Source organism: Anguilla anguilla, chromosome 10, assembly GCF_013347855.1.
Source record: "Anguilla anguilla isolate fAngAng1 chromosome 10, fAngAng1.pri, whole genome shotgun sequence".
Taxonomy (NCBI): Eukaryota; Metazoa; Chordata; class Actinopteri; order Anguilliformes; family Anguillidae; genus Anguilla; species Anguilla anguilla.
Genome location: NC_049210.1, coordinates 18,444,053 through 18,464,069, shown reverse-complemented (window position 1 = coordinate 18,464,069; position 20,017 = coordinate 18,444,053). Strand labels below are relative to the sequence as shown.

The window sequence follows — 20,017 nt, the reverse complement described above, 5'->3', positions numbered from 1 at the left end:
ACCGCAGCCCTATAATCAAACTGATCACTGTGTCACCACGGAGAGACAATCTCCGTTTTTTAAAAGAATTTTTTCTGGACGTATATAACATGAATTAAAAATACAGGCATATAAAGGTAAATGAATGAAGGTTTGATTTAATGCTGCACACATGGCACTAAAGATGAAAATGATCGTTGCTTGTGTGTGTGTGTGTGTGTGTGTGTGTGTGTGTGTGTGTGTAGGTGTGTGTGTGTGGTGTGAGTGTGCGTGTTTGCATGTGTGTGAATTTACATGTTTGTGTGTGTGTGTGTGTGATATTAATGTCTGTGTGTGTACGCATGTGGTGTTAATGAATGTGTACGTGTGTGTGTGTGTGTGTGTGCGTGTGTACATGTGGTCTTAGTGTGCGTGTGTGTGTGTGCGTGTGCACATGTGGTCTTAATGTGCGTGTGTGTGTGTGTGTACATGTGGTCTTAGTGTGCGTGTGTGTGTGTGCGTGTGCGTGGGTACATGTGGTCTTAGTGTGTGCGTGTGTACATGTGGTCTTAGTGTGCGTGTGTGTGTGTGCTCGTGGACTTGCTCCACTGCTCTCTCTCTCTCTCTCTCTCTCCCTCCCTCTGCTGGGTCAGTCGGTCAGTTCCTGGCGGAGTGCCTTTCGCAGTGCCAGCGTAGCGCAGCCACACAATGGAGCCGCTAATCTTCTTATTTATAATTCAGAGGCTCCCCATATCTTAATGAAGCTGTAATGAGCTGTTGAAAATCCCAGAATCGCAGTCGGATTATTGAATTGAAACGGCCCCTGTAATCAGTGGGCTGCGGGCGTTTTACACGTCCGCCGCACGTTTCTGCCCCTCTTTTCTCTCTCTCTCTTCTTTCCCCCCCCCCCCCCCCCCCCCGCCCTGACCGGCGTGAGCTCGTTTGGATAATAATTCTGACCCGCAGTCTGTTTGCTGGGTCCAGACGCCGTGGCGCCATTATCTGCCAGCACAGGTGCGCGCCGACGCTGAATGATGGCTAATTAGGATTTGTTGAAAGATATGCAGAAAGAAAGGAGAGGAAAAGAGAAAGAATAAGAAGTAAAAAAGGGGGAATAAAGAGAAGCCACCGGGCCTGATAAGGCAGCCGGAAGCCCGTGTGGAACAATGTGAGGACTGTCTGTGTCTGGAGTCTTCTTAAAGCCCTACAATAATGAAATACATGTCCTGATTAAAGGGCTTGATTAAAATCTTTTGCAATATAGAGACCTTTTTTTCACCGTTAATTATTCTTTAACATTAATGGCACGCTCCGCGCGGAGGGAAGGGGCGGGAAGGAGGAGAGGGCGGGAACGAGGAGAGGAAAGGAGAGAGGAAGAAGAGGAGAGGCCAAGGGGAGGGAGGAAAGAAAGAAAGCAGATGGAGAGAAAGAGGAGCCGGAAAAAAGAAGGGAAGAGAGAGAGGGAGAGAATGAGTGAAAGACCACTGACAACAGGGGCTCTGACTAGAAAGGCCTCTAATATCTAGATGACTCAGTGTTCTTTTATGAATGTCATGCAACCACAAGTTATCTCTACCGCTGATGACGATGGAGATGATATTTTATCGCAGATTATTAACAAAGCATAAAGGAAGGCGCTACGCAAAAACGAGAGTGGAACTGCGCAAATATAGAAAAGATATACATTTGATAGTTTATAGCAGTTAATTTGATATAAGCATGTGCACGGTAAATGAAAAGAAGGCCATGTGTCTTGTGAATGAAGCAACGCGGATTATGACCCATCAAAACGTTGGCGGAAAACCCGCGAGCGAGCGTTCTTTAGCTTGAGCGATCCGCGGCGTCGAGCCGCGAGCTAACACGCACGCCCGATAAAAAAAAGAGAAAGAAATGGAGAGGGAACTAGACGCGGTATATCCTTTCTGTTTAGCATCCTGCAGGAAAACAGAAACGCCACGTTGCGGTTAAACATTTGTCAGTTTGTGGATGTCGCTGTCATGTACGCGTCTGGGTTACGCGCGTTTCCGAGGCGCGGCGCATTGTGTAAATAAAGGGGAGGCAGGCCCAGGTTCTGGCGACAGGAGCGTTCCGCGAACACGGCGAGGTGCCAGATCCGTGCCCAGGGGGGCCGCCCGTCTCACGGGTGTCCTTAGCACGCCGGCGAATTAGAAATCTTTGTTGCGCCACGTTTTTATTTTTATTTCAACCACTCTCCAAACTGAATTTTGCCAACCGGGGTATGTGAAATATTTTTTTGTTTTAAATGCGCAAGAGGACTTTTATCCGTTTTACAATTCGGTGTCGGAATTGTACAGCTTGCTGGCTTTTTTTTCTTTCATTGGTGCGCTTGAAGCAGCTGTGTTGTCTGCCTTCACCGATTACCAGGGCTCCTGGGAAGGGGCAGGGTGGTGGGTCTGGGGCTTGTGTTGGAGGGGTGGGGCCGGTGGCACAATGTGGTTTTAGCATGGCCTGGAGGAGCTGAAAATATTAGCTTTTTTTCTGACTTTTGAATTAATGGACAATTAATTGTGCATGCAGGTAAATAGCTTAATTTTGCCTGCAGTGGTACTGCTGTCAAACAAATAAATAAATATCACATTTAGAATGGCGATCACGTTTTTTTTTTTTCACCAGTTGTCTATGTTGATGATGTCACCTGACCGCTGTCGCTTGTTGTCGCCCCTCTTAGGACTCAGTATCCGCGGGGCCCAGGAGGAGGACCCCCCAGACCCCCAGCTCATGCGGCTGGACAACATGCTGCTGGCGGAGGGCGTGTCCGGGCCGGAGAAAGGGGGCGGGTCCGCCGCCGCCGCCGCAGCCGCCGCCGCCTCGGGGGGCGCGGCCGACAACTCCATCGAGCACTCGGACTACAGAGCCAAACTCACCCAGATCCGACAGATCTACCACACAGAGCTGGAGAAATACGAGCAGGTGAGCGGGACCGTCTCCAGCATGCTAACCCCCTCCCCACCCCCCCCCCCCTCCCCCCAGGATTCAATTAAAATCGACCTTTGGTTGACTCCAAGACTCCCAGGGCAGGCACTCCCAGTTTAGTCTGGCACTACACTACATTACATACAGCTCTCATTCCGTTTTTGTCTTAACCCTCACATTATGTTTGGGGTCGATTTGACCTCATTCAGTGTTTGACATTTCTTAAAAACCAATTAACTTTGTTTTTTTCATCTTGATCCTGTATGACTTTTCTTGAATTGGTGGGATTATATAGTAAACATAATGCTATGCTTTCAGAAGTCCTGTGCCAACTTAGTATACAACGGTGTTGTGTGGAGTCATTTGTAGGGTACAGTAGCTATGCAAAATGTAAGAAAAACTGCAACCTTCATGATTCGTTTGCTCCGATTTTTTTGTGGGTGACTCTGGTGACACTTTCCCTGACAGGTTTTAAACTTTCACTTACCTCGGGCTGTAAAATGAGAAGCTACTCACATATTTTAAATATTTAGGGATTAAAGGCTAGTCAATTGGGAGACATTAGGAAGGTGACACACAAAGTGTAATTTTTTTACTGCAATAGTTTTGTGTCAGTTTAAACCACTGGGGTTAATTTGACTCAAAGCGTTAATGGCATCATAAAATTTCAACATAATATGAGGGTTAAATTGGTTTAGCATATTTTTGGATAAACTCAGGGGTAAAGCTGGCTCCTGATTGACCAGAAGGTACTTTGTTGTTTACAAGGATTAACAAATGTAAGATTAAGTTTAATAAAAAAATTTTTTATCTCAATTAACTTTATTGGATAACAAATTAAGCATAAGGATAAAAATAAATTACCTCCAGAGACCCTGCAGAAGAAAAGTTATTTTAACTTCTTGACATAACACAATAGTTTTGGATGTCAAAAACTTGTTGCAGTGAAAATATTTTGTGGTGCTGATTTTAGTAGTGCAGGTTTCAGCGTAGTGAAATATATGGTTTTCAAGATTAAAAACAGATTTGTGTCACATGGGGGGGGAAAAAAAGAATGACTTTGTTTTAGGAGGATAAATACTCACTCAAGTGCGTCGGTCTAAGTGCAGGGCAGAACGCGTGGTGGGCAGTCTGATTACGGTCTGATTACGGTCACCCAGTGGAGATGTCTTAAGAGCGCTGGGACCATAGGGAGCGCACCGTCTTCCCTGACCACACGCGTTCTGTTCATTTGAGATGCGCTCCGTGTGGTCGCCTGGTTCACGCGTACGTACGGTTTTTAGAAGTCCTGGATACGATCGCACGCCGTTCGGGTGAGCTCACTGCGCTGGGAATTCCCCGCTCTTCATCCGGAGCCTATTTTTAGACAGGGGTCCCTGGACGGGGAGAGGCAGACGCCTGCGTCTCTCCAGGCGCTATTTCTCGACGGTGTTAAAAAGCGCTTCATTGAAATTCAGTCCGGAGAAGGAGGTTGCTCAAAATTATCCGCGGGTCCTCCGCAGCAGTGATAAGATGCATCTAGGTTTTCGCACAGGAAACCAGAGCCGCTGAGGTCAAACTTATTAACCTCACTGAACCTCCCCCTCCCCCCATCGCCACTAGCACCTATCTGCATATTGTGTTTTATTACAAGATATGTATTAAATTCATAAAATGAGTTTTCTTCAAATTATATTTCTTGTCAGTGGCATCATACTCATCAAAATCTTTGAATTAAAAAATACTTGCATGGCTTTGAATTATTAAGAGAAAACTATAGCTGTGTAGTTCCTTTTATATTCAATGCCATTTTGTAGTCAAATACAATTAAGCACATTACTTAAATTTAGTTTCGCTGGAACTGTTTTGGTGGCCCAGTAAAATTATGCAATTGATTGTAACATTTATCTATTTGCTATAAAACGCGGCTGTATAATTTGTTTACATGTTAATTCTCCTGCTACCCTACAGTCACTACCTTCAGAAAACCATGTATATTAGACAGAAATCAATACCATCACACACATTGTTAAGCATATTCGAGCGCGCATTATTTAAAGGGTTTTAAATACACGGCATTGAAATTGTCTGAATGTTTTTTTTTTTGTTTTTTTTTTATCTGAAGAATTTATCCTGGGGAAAATTGCAAGAACATCTTAGGCTTTGCTTATTTTTGCGTTGTCGTCAGGGGTAACGCTTCCTTGTTCCTTTGTGGAAGGAGAGTTGCCCTTCGGGCAAACTCACTGCTGCCTATAAAATCCTGCTTTACTTCAGTGCAGTCGTGGTGAGGATCAAACATTCTGCGCCCGGCACAAACTTCAGCATCGGAAGACAAGTCTATAAAAGCTGTACCCTTTGAAGAGCTGTCCTACCAGCGTGGCCTGCAGTTCCAATTCAGTGATAAAATTGATTCATGTTAAAACAGATGAGTGATTCAGCAGCTGCTTCCATTAAAGGCATGAATTTCCCCTGATTGCTACAGAGCCTGATTCTCTAATAAAATATTATTCCTTGGGTTATCTCTATGCATGATGACTGAAAGTAATGTTTTATTACAGTGTTAACACAGACATTGTAATGTAAAAATGATGATGTGTTTTGGTATTGTGCAAAGAATCAGACTGTGGTAAAGCAGGGGAAGAAAATAACTTGGAAAGAACTAGAAAAGAACAGCTTAGTTTTTCCGTTGGTTTTGTCCCGTCTTTTGAGCATCATGGAAGTAAAATCTGCACTTCGAGCTAAATCCAAAAGCTAAATCTAAAATCTTTAAACTGAAAAAAGTGCACTTTAAGCTAAATCTGTCTGAAAGCCCCCTTAATTGCTTTAAGACTCCTTCCACGCAATTAAAGCACAAATACATCCAATTCCCTTTACAGCCACTGCAGGAAAATAAATCTAAGATTGATGGTGATTGAAACGGGCTATAAAGCAAGCCTGTGATGATAAGTATATGTGAAAAACTCGGCGTGGCCGCGAGCTGGCTAGCACCCGAGCCCAGGCCAATTCACACAGCCTGCTTCGCGTCCACAATAAACACAGCTCGCTATCCACTAGCTGCTACCGTTAAAGTAAAATCCCTGATGCCACTTGCTTTTTTTCCATTTTGAGTTTGGATTATTGTGTCTCTGACAGAGGCACGGTTACAGACTAATGTTACATAGCAAATAAAGCTATTTAATAGGCGTGGCGGCTTGTGAGAGAAAGCCAAAAGGTCTTTGGGAGATAAAATAAAAGGTGTTATACTGATGGCTCAGCAAGCCAGTGTGGTAAATTAGTCTAATTTACTTCCAGTGCACTGAGAGGGGAGAAGAAAAAAAACACAAGGCTTTGCCTGGAGTGAATGCATCTTTCTTAAGGGTGTATCCAGATTTTAATTATCTAAATGTAAATACTTAACGAATTTTACTTAGAGTAATGAGCTAAAGTGTGCACTACATAAATGAGTTGTTCTAATTAATCATGTATGAACTACTGGTTTAACGAAAAGCTGTTTAAATTCTCTCTGCGCTGGGCAAATGCCAAATTGCAAATCGGCATTTGCATTCATAGATGACTTCACCTATTAAGTTGTTGGAGTGCACAGCGACCGCACGGACGCGCAGCTCGCTGCTCCACCGGCACCGGAGGAATGCACTCGGCTGAACTCGGCATAAAATTTAAAAAAAGATACAAATTAAAAATGAGGAGCAGTGGTGAAACCGCGGTGGGGAACTGCTCACGACACAGGCTTGTCAGAAAGTCTTAATTTTGCCCAACAAAGGCGCCGGCAGTCTTAATTGAGCAATTTTCCTGTTTTAGTACGTTTGAAACGTGTATGTAGGTATGGTATTTTGCATGGGTTTATTAGGAAATGTCGGACCCGTTCTCTGCGATGCATCTGTAGAAGCAGAGTTAAACGATGCGATTCTGACGGACTTTTTGCGTTTGTCGCCCTCTCTCCTCTCCTCTCCTCTCTCTCCGCGGGCAGGCTTGTAACGAGTTCACCACGCACGTGATGAACCTGCTGAGGGAGCAGTCTCGAACCCGGCCCATCTCGCCCAAGGAGATCGAGCGCATGGTGGGCATCATCCACCGCAAGTTCAGCTCCATCCAGATGCAGCTCAAGCAGAGCACCTGCGAGGCCGTCATGATCCTGCGCTCGCGGTTCCTCGACGCCAGGTCAGTGTGTGTGTGTGTGTGTGTGTGTGTGTGTGTGTCTCTGTGTGTGTGTGTGCGTTTGCGTGTCTCTGTGTGTCTGTGCGTGAGTTTGTGTCTGCGTGTGTGTGTAGGGATTTCTCTCTATCTAGGCCATTACTGAAACAGAATGAGCCCACTTGGTGCAATACCTGCCGCCGGCAGGACGTGCCTGTTATACATATGGGCGATTGGGAGATACCGGGAAGCTGTGCGGGGAGGCCTTTGGTCCAAAGCACACAGCAACAACATGAAAGGTTATTGGCCTGCGCCTCGGCCGCCGATTGGATTTTCATACAGAAACAAGTATGGATACAATAGAGGTACAATTTAAGATCCAATCTCACATTTACAAAACCTTTGGAGAGAGGCTGGCAGTTGGTGTAATGATCCAGCATGCAGCCGTGAGCTAAGCGAATTAACGGCTCCGGGCTGGAAGGGTTCCAGCTGGGCGCCGGAGCTGGCCGGGGGTGGGGTTAAGGGGGCAGGGGGGGGGTCCCGACCGCATGGCACACATCTCTTTCACCTTTGTTGAGTCAATATATCGGGCGCACCTGAGAGCAGTTAGGGCCAAATGAAGTAAAAGCGATGTAATTTGGGTAAAGCGCGGCTCGTCACCAGGTGTGTCCGATTACCGTAATCGCAAACAGTTGGCGGAGCGGAGGTCCGGGGAGAGCGGCGGGTGAGTTTCCGAGGCGGAGGCTGCCGATGGAGAGGAGGCGCCTCGGCCGGCCCCGCCGCTCGCGCGAAGGGAAGGCAAACGAGGCGAAAATAAGCCGGAGCTCGCTAACGGGATGAGCAGCGCTTCGGGGGGGGGGGGGGGTTTGCTGGACCCGGGTCTAGTTAGCGCGCTTAGTTAGCGCCGCGCCGTGTCACCTCACAGGCGATGCTCAACTGGGCATGTCCTGATTTCTATAATGCGGCCAGCGCAGCTCCAACCGGAACGCGCCGCCCGGGCTAAACGCTCCCATTAGCCCGCCCGTCCGCCGCGCTAAACTCCCCGAATTACACGCCCCAACTGGGCGGCTGCGGAACCCACGCGGGCGAATGAAGCGATGTGTGCCAGGGCAGTGGTTCTGACATGTAAATGCAGGGCTTCTGACATCAGATAAGGACGCTGATCCTTATTAGTTCCACTCTGTGTTAAGTACTCCTCGTTACCGGGCCGCGTTCCTCTTCTCACTGTCGTCCTTCCCGTTGTCGTTTGCTCGCTTTTCAGACGGAAAAGGCGAAACTTCAGCAAGCAGGCGACGGAAATCCTGAACGAGTATTTCTACTCCCACCTTTCGAACCCTTACCCCAGCGAAGAAGCCAAAGAGGAGCTGGCCAAGAAGTGCAGCATCACCGTTTCCCAGGTGGGTCGCGACCCCCCCGTCCCCTTGTCGCCCCCCCCCCCATCCTCTCTCCCCGAGGCCGAACCCCCGTCCCCCCGACACTCTGGTGGGTGGGCGTCAGGGTGGAAAAGGCAGGACAGGAGCCCGCCGCTCGAACCCGGCCCAACAGAACTGCCCCCGCCGCTCGAGGTGTGACGGTCGCAGCCCGACTTCGAGATATTACTGAAACCGGAACCTCGTTGGTCAGAGAAGAAGTCGGGGTGGGGGGGAGGGCCCATACCGTCTCCTCCTCATGCAACTCCTCTTCCTCTCGGGTTCTGGAGCCCCCCCCCCCCCCCCCCCCCCTTCTGTCTTGTCCCCATTCACCTCAGCCTGCCTGCCCTGCTCAATCGAGCCTGCTCTTACTTGCCGCTTGTAGGCAGAGTTAAGCCTCGCTGCTTCGATGCCTTTGCCTGTAAACGCTTTGCTGTGGGCGTATGGATGAACGGGCGCGGCTTGTCTGAGCGCCGCCGTCCAGGCTCCGCAAGCGTGAACTTTTCTAAGGCAAACGCGCGAGGTCACACGCGGTCACACGCGGTCACGCGCGGTCAGCCGAGGGACAAACCCGCATACCGGAGAGTCCGCGGCTTCCGTTAGCCCGCCGGGGCTATCGGCGCACGCTCCATACCCGCCTCACTCACTCACTTTTGGTTTTGGTCAAAATAAAAATTACAAAGTCACAGGCTCCAGTTTTATTCTAGCGGCCATTTTTTTTCTCTCTCCCTGGCCTTGACATTAGAACCACCCCTGAAGGCGATAGTGTCCCACACACCCAACCCCCACACCCCCAAACCCAGTTTAAAAAATGCAAAGTTCTAATCTGATCCCCCTGACCCCACCCAAACTTTAGCCGCCTCAACATTAAGGGGGCGCGGGTGAAGTTGGAACGGGGGTTGCTTCCGAAAAATTATCTGGCACTGATCTCAGTCCAGTTCAGGCATAAACCAATTCTACTCCCTGTTTGCTCCCCTCCTTGAAATTAGATGAATAAATTCCTCTGACTATTTCTGATGAAGATATATTTTTGATTTGCATTGTCTTCACTCTGTTGGGAGGGGGTGTGGTTGGGTGTGTGGAGTGTAGAGTCAGATACTGTAAAAGCCATTCTTTTTTACCTTCAGGGGGTGGGAACCACCATCACAGTATCACAGGTATGTCACCACTTCTCCTGATCCGCTGTTGTTGTTAATTTTTATTTACACATTTTTTTCTTTTTTATTTCCTCGTATATGTATGTTTACAAAACACAGTCCCCCCCAAAATGCACGCTTCTTAAACCATGACCCCACCCCCCCCACCCCCCACTTTCCTGACACCCCAGATCTAGATCATCGTACAAGGGAGGGGTTCTGAGCCATTCAATTGATCAAGACAGATCCAGGTGCACAACACCTCCACAGACAACGAGTTTTTCTGAACGGGGCATTTGTGGCCAAAATTAAGACCCTCCCCCTCCAACAGTCCCTTTGAATAGAAGAATATTTAGAAATGCAGCTGAGTTGTGTTCATACTAACCTGTACAACATTCTGCCTGTCACCATGATGTCATACAGTAGAAACAGAGCACACCCCCCATGTCTTTGTCACACTATGTGTGTTAATGTTCAGTGTTTATTTATTGTTGTTCTCGCAGCTGTGGCTCAAACAAGCGAGTTCTAACCATGTTTTATTCAACAGTTCTTTGTTGTCCATTTCGAGCGTCGATTAAAAGTACCGCAGCCCGAAACTAATGGCCATGAGGAAAAAAAGCGTGTACCTGCCGGAATGTACCATGTCACGTCATTCAGCTCTGTGTGTGTGTGCGCGCGGGTGTTTTCATAAATGTCAAGAGGTCTGTGCGATTACTGTTACAAATGACACAGATTCTGAACAATCAGCGAGTCCAAAAAAATTTTTTGTGCTCCTAAGAACCCTGTGCTTGACTAAAGAGCATGATGTCTGAGTTCTCTGGGGAACTAAATCAATCCATCAGAGCCAATCCGGGCGCAAGGGGCCTTTTCAGAACTCACTTGAACTCATCTTGAGCACCATTAACAGGGCCCTGTTAGTCTGTCTGCCAGCCTTTTTACGTAGGCAGATTTGCGCCATTGTTTGGTGCTTGAATTACCTCTGAGGGCATACCAGAGTCAAAAGATGAGGACTGCTTGTTTTTGATGGAAAAACAATTGTCGCACACTACCCCCCCACCCCACCTCCACTCTATGTGCTGTGATTTTTTTAAAAATGTCTGGCCTTGGACAGATATCTCTCTGATCCATTCATTGAATAATCCTGCGACCAGAAATGCACCTACTAATGAGAGAACTCGAACGCCGTCCTCTCTGGGGACCCGGGGATTCTTTAACGTGACTGCAAAGTTCAGTGCCTCCTTCCATGAACAGTTTGATGACCATTATTAAATTACTATGAAATCGCAGTACTGGTTTGCTGAGCCCATGCTTTTGTTTTTGAATGGGGCCCTTGACCTGCAGTCAAACCTGTCTTTTGGTTTGCAGGCTCAGGGCTTCATGCCACGCCGTCAGGCCATGTTTAACTGCCCATAATGGATGATTGTTTCTTGTGATAAATGGGAGCGAGGTTTTTAGGATGAGTGTGAGATAAGAATGACCGTTGGTTCGGCCAGTTCAGAAAGCATAGCGCTCGAGGGTGTAAAGCAGTGATCTTAAATCCTGGTTTTGGAGATCCATGGAGTCTGAAGGTTTTTGGTTTTGTTTTTGCCTTAAGATCAGCAGCCGATTCAGAACCTGCTAACCAGGTGACCTGAATTTGACGTGTAATCGACTGTCTTAACTGATCAACTGCTGTGCTACGCAATGCTGAGTAACAGCACAATGCTGTGAACCTTGTGGCTCTCCAGGACAAGGATTGAGGGCCACTGGTATAAAGTGTAATAACACATTGCCTAAGGAATGCACAGGCAGGTATGATGAGGAGCATGGCGCACGAGAGAGCACATATTCTATTCTCAGTCATTTTTTAATAATATAGTTCACACATTCTTTGCATTAGCCTAATTTCTCCATGTATCTTTTACAAGTATTTGTACACATCAATGTAGATAATGCACATCATTGGGAAATAACTATTATACTTACTGAAATGGCCCAGGGTAAGTACTTAGCACAGGGGTACTGCAGCAATATCCTTCTTAGGATTTTAACCTGCCACCTTCGGATTAAAAGCTCAGTTCCATAGCCCTGTGTAAACAACAATCTTATGTTTCCAGTTTGCTCGCCTGCTATTTTTCTTATTTTTGCATACTGACGTTAACCGTGGCCCGGTTGTGGTACTATGCATTCGTACTGTACAGGATGCGTTAACGAGCAGGCGGAACGATTTTTTTGAGGCGTGTGTTCTTGGCACGCGTTCACGTACAAAAGGCGGGACGGAAGAGGCTCTTCTGCAGGCACCGCAGTCCTCAGAGCGACGAATGCGCCTCCGGCGTCTTCCCAAAGTAAGGAAATCAGCAGTGGCAAAAGAGGCCCCCTGAATGACACCATTACACCCGATTTGATGGGTCGGTTGGAGCAGATAAGACAAATTGCGGCTGAATAAGAATGTTTACCGTCGAGTAAGGATAAGCCCGTTTAAGCCCGGGATCGCGGATGACTTGTTTGCGGGTGGAGCGGAATAAATAATTCCCCAGATGAGGTGTCAGGCAGAGGGGCCCGGGCCAGCCTTCAGCGTGGCTGCGACCGTCGGTGATGTGAAAGCGGCTAATGGTGTTGCCGACGAAATCGCCGCACTTCATCAGACAATTGTTCATAGAAACGCGGCGCGGCGTCTCGTTACTTCACGCGCTGTTGTTGTTTTTTTGTTTTTTTCGGCGCGTGTTTGCGTGTTTGTGTGCGTGCAGTGCACTCAGTGTGCAAACAGGGGCGTCTGACTTGGGCATGGTGCGTTTGTGTGCGTCTTTCCGTGTGTGCGTTATGCACTCAGTGTGCGAGTGAAGGTGTCTGACATGGGTGTGGCGTGTGTGTGTATGATTGTGCATGTGTGTTTGTGCGTGTGTGCATTTGCAGTATGTGCGTGCGTGTGCATGTGTGTATGTTTTAGTGTGTGCGTGTTTGTGTCTGTCTGTCTGTATGTGCGTTTTGTGTGTGTGTGTGTGTGTGTGTGTGTGTGTGTGTGTGTATGTTTTAGTGTTTAAGTGTCTGTATGTGCGTTTTTGTGTGTGTGAGTGTATGTTTTAGTGTGTGAGTGTCTCTCTGTCCATGCATGTTTGTGTGTGTGTGTGTGTATGTTTTAGTGTGTGAGTGTCTCTCTGTGCATGTTTTGTGTGTGTGTGTGTGTGTGTGCATCGGGGTTCATAAATTATATAATGTCCCATTTTGATGGTGAGAGGGTCATCGGCGTGTCCCGGGCTGTTTTGAACAGGACTGCTTACAAAGCTAAGGCCGGGCTGCTGCTTATTTGTGGCTGCCCCACTCCAATCACGTGCCCCGCTCAAATGAACGACACTTATCAATATTTCAACTCATTATATATTTAGAGGAACAATGCCCGGGGTTAATGTGTGAAGTATTAATGAATTCCACTCCATTATTGATAATATTAGCGGCGAACCCACTGAAAGCACCTTTGTCAGTATAATTAAGACCAGGTTTGAGGTTTCATTAAGGGGTCTCAGCAGAGGAGATTATTAATCCAGCCGCATTGAGACCTCGGAGAGAACATCCATCGGCCGTCTAAACGACAGGAGAAGTCTATTGACCTGGTTCGAGGAGGGAACGCTGGTGAATTATTAAGCGCGGGGAACAGACCTGGTGTCAGGTTCTTTTAAGGAGCAATGCATCCCCGGCACCCCCCTGGCGCACGGGTCAGCCGGTTTTTGTATTGCGTCCGATTGGGGGGGGGGGGGGGGGGGGGGTGGGGGCGCAGGGTCTGATGCACAGCAGAAGCAGAACGCCTCGCACCCCCACAGTTTCTGCGGGTGGGACAGGCGGAAGGTGCCGGAAGGAGAGGGAATAGCGATGGGGGCGAGATTGCTCTGCCTCCGGCTGCGGCAAGAGTGTCGTGAACTTCAGCTGGGTTGGGCTAGCTTGCAGCAACCGCCAGTGGCCCGTGTGTTTGTGGGTGGCAAGTTTTGCGTTGTGTCGCTGAATATGAATCACTCTGCGTGTGGTTTAGAGTTGCTGTTACATACCTTTCTCTCCTGTCTCCTTTCTTCTTCTTTCCTCTTCTTTCATCTTTTTTCTCTGTCCTCTCTCCACATCAAGCACAAACACAATGGACAGCATGTATAGTAAGTGGTCAAATACACATATCAGAAAGCCCATTTGTAACAGTTACATCCTGTATCATCATTCTACATTTAGCTTTTCACAGTTTGACATTTATATATGAAAAGGATTGATAGATTACTTGTCCATTTTATATGGGGCAACATACTATTGATCTCAGCCATTGTTTCAGCCTGTTCACCTTGTGTTAATGAAGACTAGCTTGTAAAATTAGACCCAGTGCCATAACATAGCAATACCTGCTTTTTGGTGACGCACTGGCCCATATGTCTGTCTCCGGGACATATATACATACATAATACACATGTGTATAGGTATACAGACACACATACACGTGTAACTGCCATCTTATTCTCTCTTATTCATGTATGTGCGGATTTAGCATCCTGTCCTTATGGAGCGCCATATTTGAGTGTGTGTCCACACATAACAGTTCCTGGTGATGTATGTGAGGTCCAGTGCATAAGTACTCCAGCATATTGGATTTGAAATAAAACAATGCATGTGAGGTTAAAGTGCAGACTGTCAGCACTAATTTGAGGCTATTTAGAAATTACAGACCTTTTTATAGATAGCCCCCAACATTAGTTCACGCACAAGAAAGCTAACAAGAGTTGATCCAAGGTGTGGAATTGCATTTGGAGTCTGTTGCTGTTGTCTCTCATCATGAGGACCACAAGTGTCAATGCAAGTAATGCAGGCCATCATGAGGTTAAAATAACTGAATAAATCGATCAGAGACATAGCTAAAATATTGGGTGTGTCAAAATCAACTGATTGACACACACTACTGAGCTCCACAATAGCAGATGAGCTCTTAAAACATGGATGTTTTAAGAATGTTTTAAGGATGACTGTAGTGGATTACTGAAAAAATACCCTCAAGTGTGAAGAAAAAAAACCTTTTCAACTGTTGAACAGGATGTAGGCATAGATGTGTCCACTAGACTACCATAAAGAGAAGACTACACCAGCATAACCTCAGAGGGTTTATGGCAAGATGCAAACCACTGGTAAGCCTCAAGAACAGAATGGCCTGGGTAGAGTTTGCTAAAAGAAAAACAAAACTGAAGCCATCTGGAACAAGAGTTCTAGAACAGTACTGGAAGTTGTATGGACAGATAAGACAAGTATTAACCTATACCAAACTGAAAGTGCGGAGAAAGAAAGGAATTGCTCATAATCCAAACTACCTCCGTCCTCTGTGAAGCATGGTGGAGGTATGTTCATGCTTAAGTATGTATGGCTGCCACTGGAACTGGCTCACTTGTTTTTACTGATGATGTGACTGCTGATAGTAGCAGGATGAATTCTGAAGTGTATTCAGATTCGACCAAAAGCCTCAAAACTCATTGGATGGCGCTTCACCTTGCTGCAGGACAATGACTTCAAACATACTGCTAAAGCAACCAAGGAGTTTTTCAGAGCCAAAAAGTGGCCAGGTCAATCACCTGACCTAAATCCAACTGAACCTGCCTTTCTCTTGCTGAAAAAGGGCAAAAAGCCCCCAAAACAGGAACTGAAGATGGCTGCAGTGCAGACCTGGCAGAGTGTCACTAGGGAAGATATCCATGTCTAGTGATGTCTATGGGCAACAGTCATCAAAAGCAATGGATTTGCAACCAAGCACTTCATATGACAACTTTATTTGGGAGGACTATGTGTAGAATAGCTGGAATTCCTACACAGATCACGTGATATGGACATAAATACCCTGAAATAAAAATCTGACAGTCTGCCCATTAACCTCATATTCATTGTTCATGCACTATATATATATGCTCAATTATGTAGGTACGTATTAACTAATACGTATAAGAAGGTGTAATTGTTTAACTGACTTGTTTAACAAATGCTAACTATTTTTTCATTTTTGTGTTATGTTTATATTGCATTTATTACATATTACATGTATTATGCCAGAAAGAGAAATTGTTGCAAAATGTTGCATTAATAGTTAAACTCTGTTTCTAAGCGCAGTGCTTCCATACGCTAGTACTGTACATATATTCACACACAGTTCTTGATTGTTTATTAATGAGTAGAGTTCTGTAAGGCTGATATGATTATAATTGCTGACAATTAAAGTGTGTGTGCATGTAAGGGTAGGGTGTTAATTAGGAGACAGCGGATGGCATTACGGGATGACTGCGTGTAGTTCCTCAGATGGAAGCATTTACAACTGTTGTTTGTACAGGGGGAAAGAGTCAGAAAAGTGTATTTATTTTTAATTGCGATATGCAGCCTGTTAATCCCAGATACACTGTAGACCTATGACTACAGAACAAGCAATAAGAAAGGTGAGATAATTCAACGACAACAATAACAAAATAATAAAGTCATAAAAATAAAAACCGCAACGGCAATAATCATATAACGTGATATTTTAACAATTGTAGTATTATTTTAATGCTCAGTGTATATCAAAAACATTAAAAAGTCTTGAGGTTCGTGGGGCGGAGCAAAGGGAGATCCATCACTGCGCCACCCTTGTGGTAACTCCAGGGAGGTTATAGGGAGGCCTGCAGACGTTATTGGCAGCCTGGCTCCTCCAGTGGATTTAGTCAATTAAGCTGTGGAGCTGCTAGAGATCGCTATAACAACCGTCGCCAAGAGGAGCTCTCATTATGTGTCACATTGTTTTTTTTTTTTCTTCTAAGTATTAAATCCTATCTGGTCATGCACTAGGCACTGCTACCATGTACCGCGAGCTTGTGCTTAGAGTAAAGTGGAGTTATATGGGTTTTATTCCATTTTTAAACCAGCTCTGCCTAACAGTATATTGTGTGCGTGACTGTGACTGGCACAGAAAATGCGAGCCAGTCTGTGAAATGAACTCTAGATTCTCACGGCAAGAGGTACATATGCAGGAAGTGTTCCTTTCACTTACTCACTCCCCGAACGAGCCGAAAATAGTGTCTTATTTGACAATTATTAGACAGATCAAATTCCGCAAATGAAACCAAAAAGAAATGTAATTCTGTTTCCACGTGCGACGGCAGTCATTATTAATCAAAGTCTTTCGCTCGCGTTTTCAGTTATCTCATTTCATCCTCCTTTTTTCCCTTCTTTTAATCCGAACGCCTCAAGGCTGCGTCTGCCGCGGAGTTCGGCCTATCCTAATTCATAAACGTCAGTGCCACAAGACCCGGAGATCATTCTGGGGGCACGCTAGCCAAGGCCTATCGGGGCGATTCTTTATGCGCCGATACTGCAGGGGAGGAATCTCGAGAAAAGAGGTTTTTATGCTCTGCCCCTGTTTGTTTTGTTCCCTTTTTTTTCTTTTTTCGTTATTTGTGTTGTTGTTTAAGTCGAGATTGTATGTACGGTTTCTGCCCCTAAAAGCCTCCGTTAGAAGGTTAAGTAAAACGGATGATGGCCAGCTCATTCATTGCTTCCAATTAAACCCAGCTTGTTAGTTTAACCTCTAGGTAAACCCATCAAACAACTGATGTGAAGGAAACACAGCCAGCAGTGGCTTCTCTTGAATGGTCATTAATTTTAATTGCCCAGATATTAAAGATTTAGAAGAGCGGAGTCTGGCGGAATGGAAATGATCTGGTGCCACGGCGAAGCCGCGCTTTCGGCCGCCTCGATCCGGCCGCGGCGCGATATTAAAATTTAAGCGCGGGGAGGGAGGCGAAATAAACCTTCATTAGGGACAGCTGCTCTCGGGCTGGTCCGGCGCCGGTCGGCGGGAGAAAGGGAGTCGGGGAGGGGGGGGGGGGGGGGGGGGGTGGGGGACGTGAGGGAATGGCACGCCGCGTGTGGGGGGACACGACGCCCTAATTTATTGGGCCATTACAACGGAAGAAATAAGCGGCAACAACAAGAACAACAGTGTAATCTGTTTAATATTCCACTGTAATTGCAGAGCAAGCATTTCCACATTGTTTCAGTGTGCCGTACCCATTTTAGAAAAGGGATTTCGCGCCATTTCAGTAATGTGCAGCAAAATCCATTGTATTATTATTAGTATTAGTATTAGTATTAGTGTTATCATCATTATTAGCAGTAGTTGTAGAGATTATTATTTTGCTTTGTTGGGGATTACATTGTATAGGGCTTGTTGGCTGCCTAGTGGTTTTATATACTGTATACATATACTATGATATTCACTTTTTTTTTTCTTTTAGTAATCGATCATACTCTTAGTGTTGCTTAATTTTAGAAAGGAAGCTGGAACATACTAGTACTATTATAGTACTATTCTACTACTGCACAGATTTTACTAGCACTTCTGTCACTATGATAACATACTAATAATAATGTTCTGATGAAAACATTACTCATATTGATGGTTAATATAGCATTTTCTTTGTTTTATTTATATATTGTAAACTGATCTAGTACAATTGTTTCTATGTCTACGTAATTATAACTGAGGTCGTATATGTCACAGTTTAAATGAGTGAAAGGCTATAGATTTGTTGTACATTATAGTATTACATTTAAAATTCCCCATGCCCCACATGGCAGGAATATAAATTTGGACATATTGATGATACAGTACAAAGTAAGAACATGTTATGAAGTTTTCATGAAATTCTGTGGACAAAAGGCGTGTTCTTAGTACGTGTGCACACCATTGCGGGGGGAGGGGGGCATTTGGTGCTGTCTGGCCCCGTGGAACAGGAGGCCGAATCGAAAATCTGTCTCCAGCTCAAGGCTCGCGCTCCCTGGGCTGCCTAGAAAGTGCACTCAGAAGGCAGGGATTGAGGTTCCGCCTGTCAAAATTCCCACGAAACGTAGAAAAACCCCCACATTTCCGGTGATTAATGCCCCCTCTCCCCTGTACTTATCCGTGTCCCTGATCCAGGCCCCTCAAGGGCTCCTGTCGAATGCGCGCCGCAACCCCGGAAACGGGAGAACGGCGAGCGTTCCGGGGCGGCGCTCCCTTTTCCGGAGCGTCCGGCCTGAGCGACGTCGTTAGCATCGGGCCCCGGCCGCGCAGCGGGAGTCGGGAAAAGTTTTAAGACGCGCGTTGTGGTAGATGAGCCGCCCCCCCCCCCCCCGTGTATCGGCTCTGCCAGGAGACAAACAGAGAGCGTGTCGTGCTCGCATCCGCGATGGCGCGCAGGCGGCCCCTGATTATTGCTTAATTAGCCCACGTACCCAGCGGATATTAGCGGCGGAGGTTGGGAATTGTGTACTTGACGGACCCAGACTTGACATCTTGAAGCAATCACACTTCTCAGTGCTCAGCTCCTCGGCTGCCTTCACGTTTGACACCTCTGCTCCTCCCTCTACTCCTCCCCCCCCCCCCCCCCCCCCCCCCCACCAACCCCCCCGGCCCCCCCGCCCACAGGTGTCCAACTGGTTCGGCAACAAGAGGATTCGGTACAAGAAGAACATCGGCAAGTTCCAGGAAGAAGCCAACCTCTACGCCGCCAAGACGGCGGTGACAGCCGCCCACGCGGCCGCCGCGGCGGTGCAGAACAGCCAGACGAACTCGCCGACCACGCCCAACTCCGGTAAGCCTAACCGCCTAACTAATCCCCTAAACACACCCCCAACCAACCACTGCGCCCGCCCGCCCTCCCACTCCACCACCCCACCGCTCCACTACCCCTCTCACTCATTCACAGTCACACTCACTCAGTCACACGCACCATGCACACTGGCAGGAATGACTGACAGTGCTCCCAGCCGGGGGAGTTCCCCCCCCCCCCACCCCCCAAACCCCCAAACCCCCAACCCCCACCTTCACGCTCCCTGTCTTAGAGGCTGTAGATGCCAACAGAGACAGGCAAACTCACGCGTAAAACAGCATGAAGAGTTTGCGAACCAAGAACCAAATCTATTTTTGGTAGAAAAAAAAAAACCAACAAATCAAAACGGAACATGTTAGCGTGTTAGCATCCTCGCTCTTCCCTGTAACACTCCTAATTTGTCACGCCATATTCCCATCGTGGTGTTGTGTATATTGCTCATGACAGATTGAAACTTACCCCTAGGAGCAGCTTTGACTCTGCATACATCACAGAGGAAAAGAGACGTAATTAAAGTAAGGAATAAAAAATGCATCAAAATGTGAATGAGAAGCCGAGCTGAAGCGGAGGAACTGACTGTGATGTTGTGCTGAGTTTGGTGGGCCTAAAGGGGGAGTGTGCTCAGCTATTTGAAGTGGTCCCATTTTCTTGTGTCCAGGATTCCAGATGAAAGATGAAGAGTTTCAGCTGGACTCCGCAGAGAGCAAAAACACTCTTTTAACCAACATGTTCACTGGTACTGGACTTTTCATAAGCTTATTCCTGTCCTTGTCATTGACATATATTTTCCCCACCAACCTGTGACATGAGAGAGAGAGAGAGAGAAGTAGACAGTGTGCAAAACTTGGAAGCTTAAGCTTGAGCA

General features: G+C 46.7%; 1 protein-coding gene across 11 annotated transcripts in view; it reads left to right on the top strand.

Moving 5' to 3' along the window:
• pbx3b (pre-B-cell leukemia homeobox 3b) overlaps positions 1–20,017 on the top strand; it is a 101,124-nt gene that overhangs the window by 72,125 nt on the left and 8,982 nt on the right. For 5 of the 11 annotated variants that reach the window (XM_035379460.1, XM_035379465.1, XM_035379466.1 and 2 more), the window contains 6 exons: positions 2,648–2,889; positions 6,839–7,029; positions 8,264–8,399; positions 9,539–9,568; positions 18,969–19,134; positions 19,811–19,888. In XM_035379460.1, the coding sequence (XP_035235351.1) occupies positions 2,648–2,889; positions 6,839–7,029; positions 8,264–8,399; positions 9,539–9,568; positions 18,969–19,134; positions 19,811–19,888 (843 nt within the window). The remainder of the gene's footprint in view (positions 1–2,647; positions 2,890–6,838; positions 7,030–8,263; positions 8,400–9,538; positions 9,569–18,968; positions 19,135–19,810; positions 19,889–20,017) is intronic. The other 6 variants (XM_035379462.1, XM_035379467.1, XM_035379463.1 and 3 more) reach the window with 3 other exon arrangements.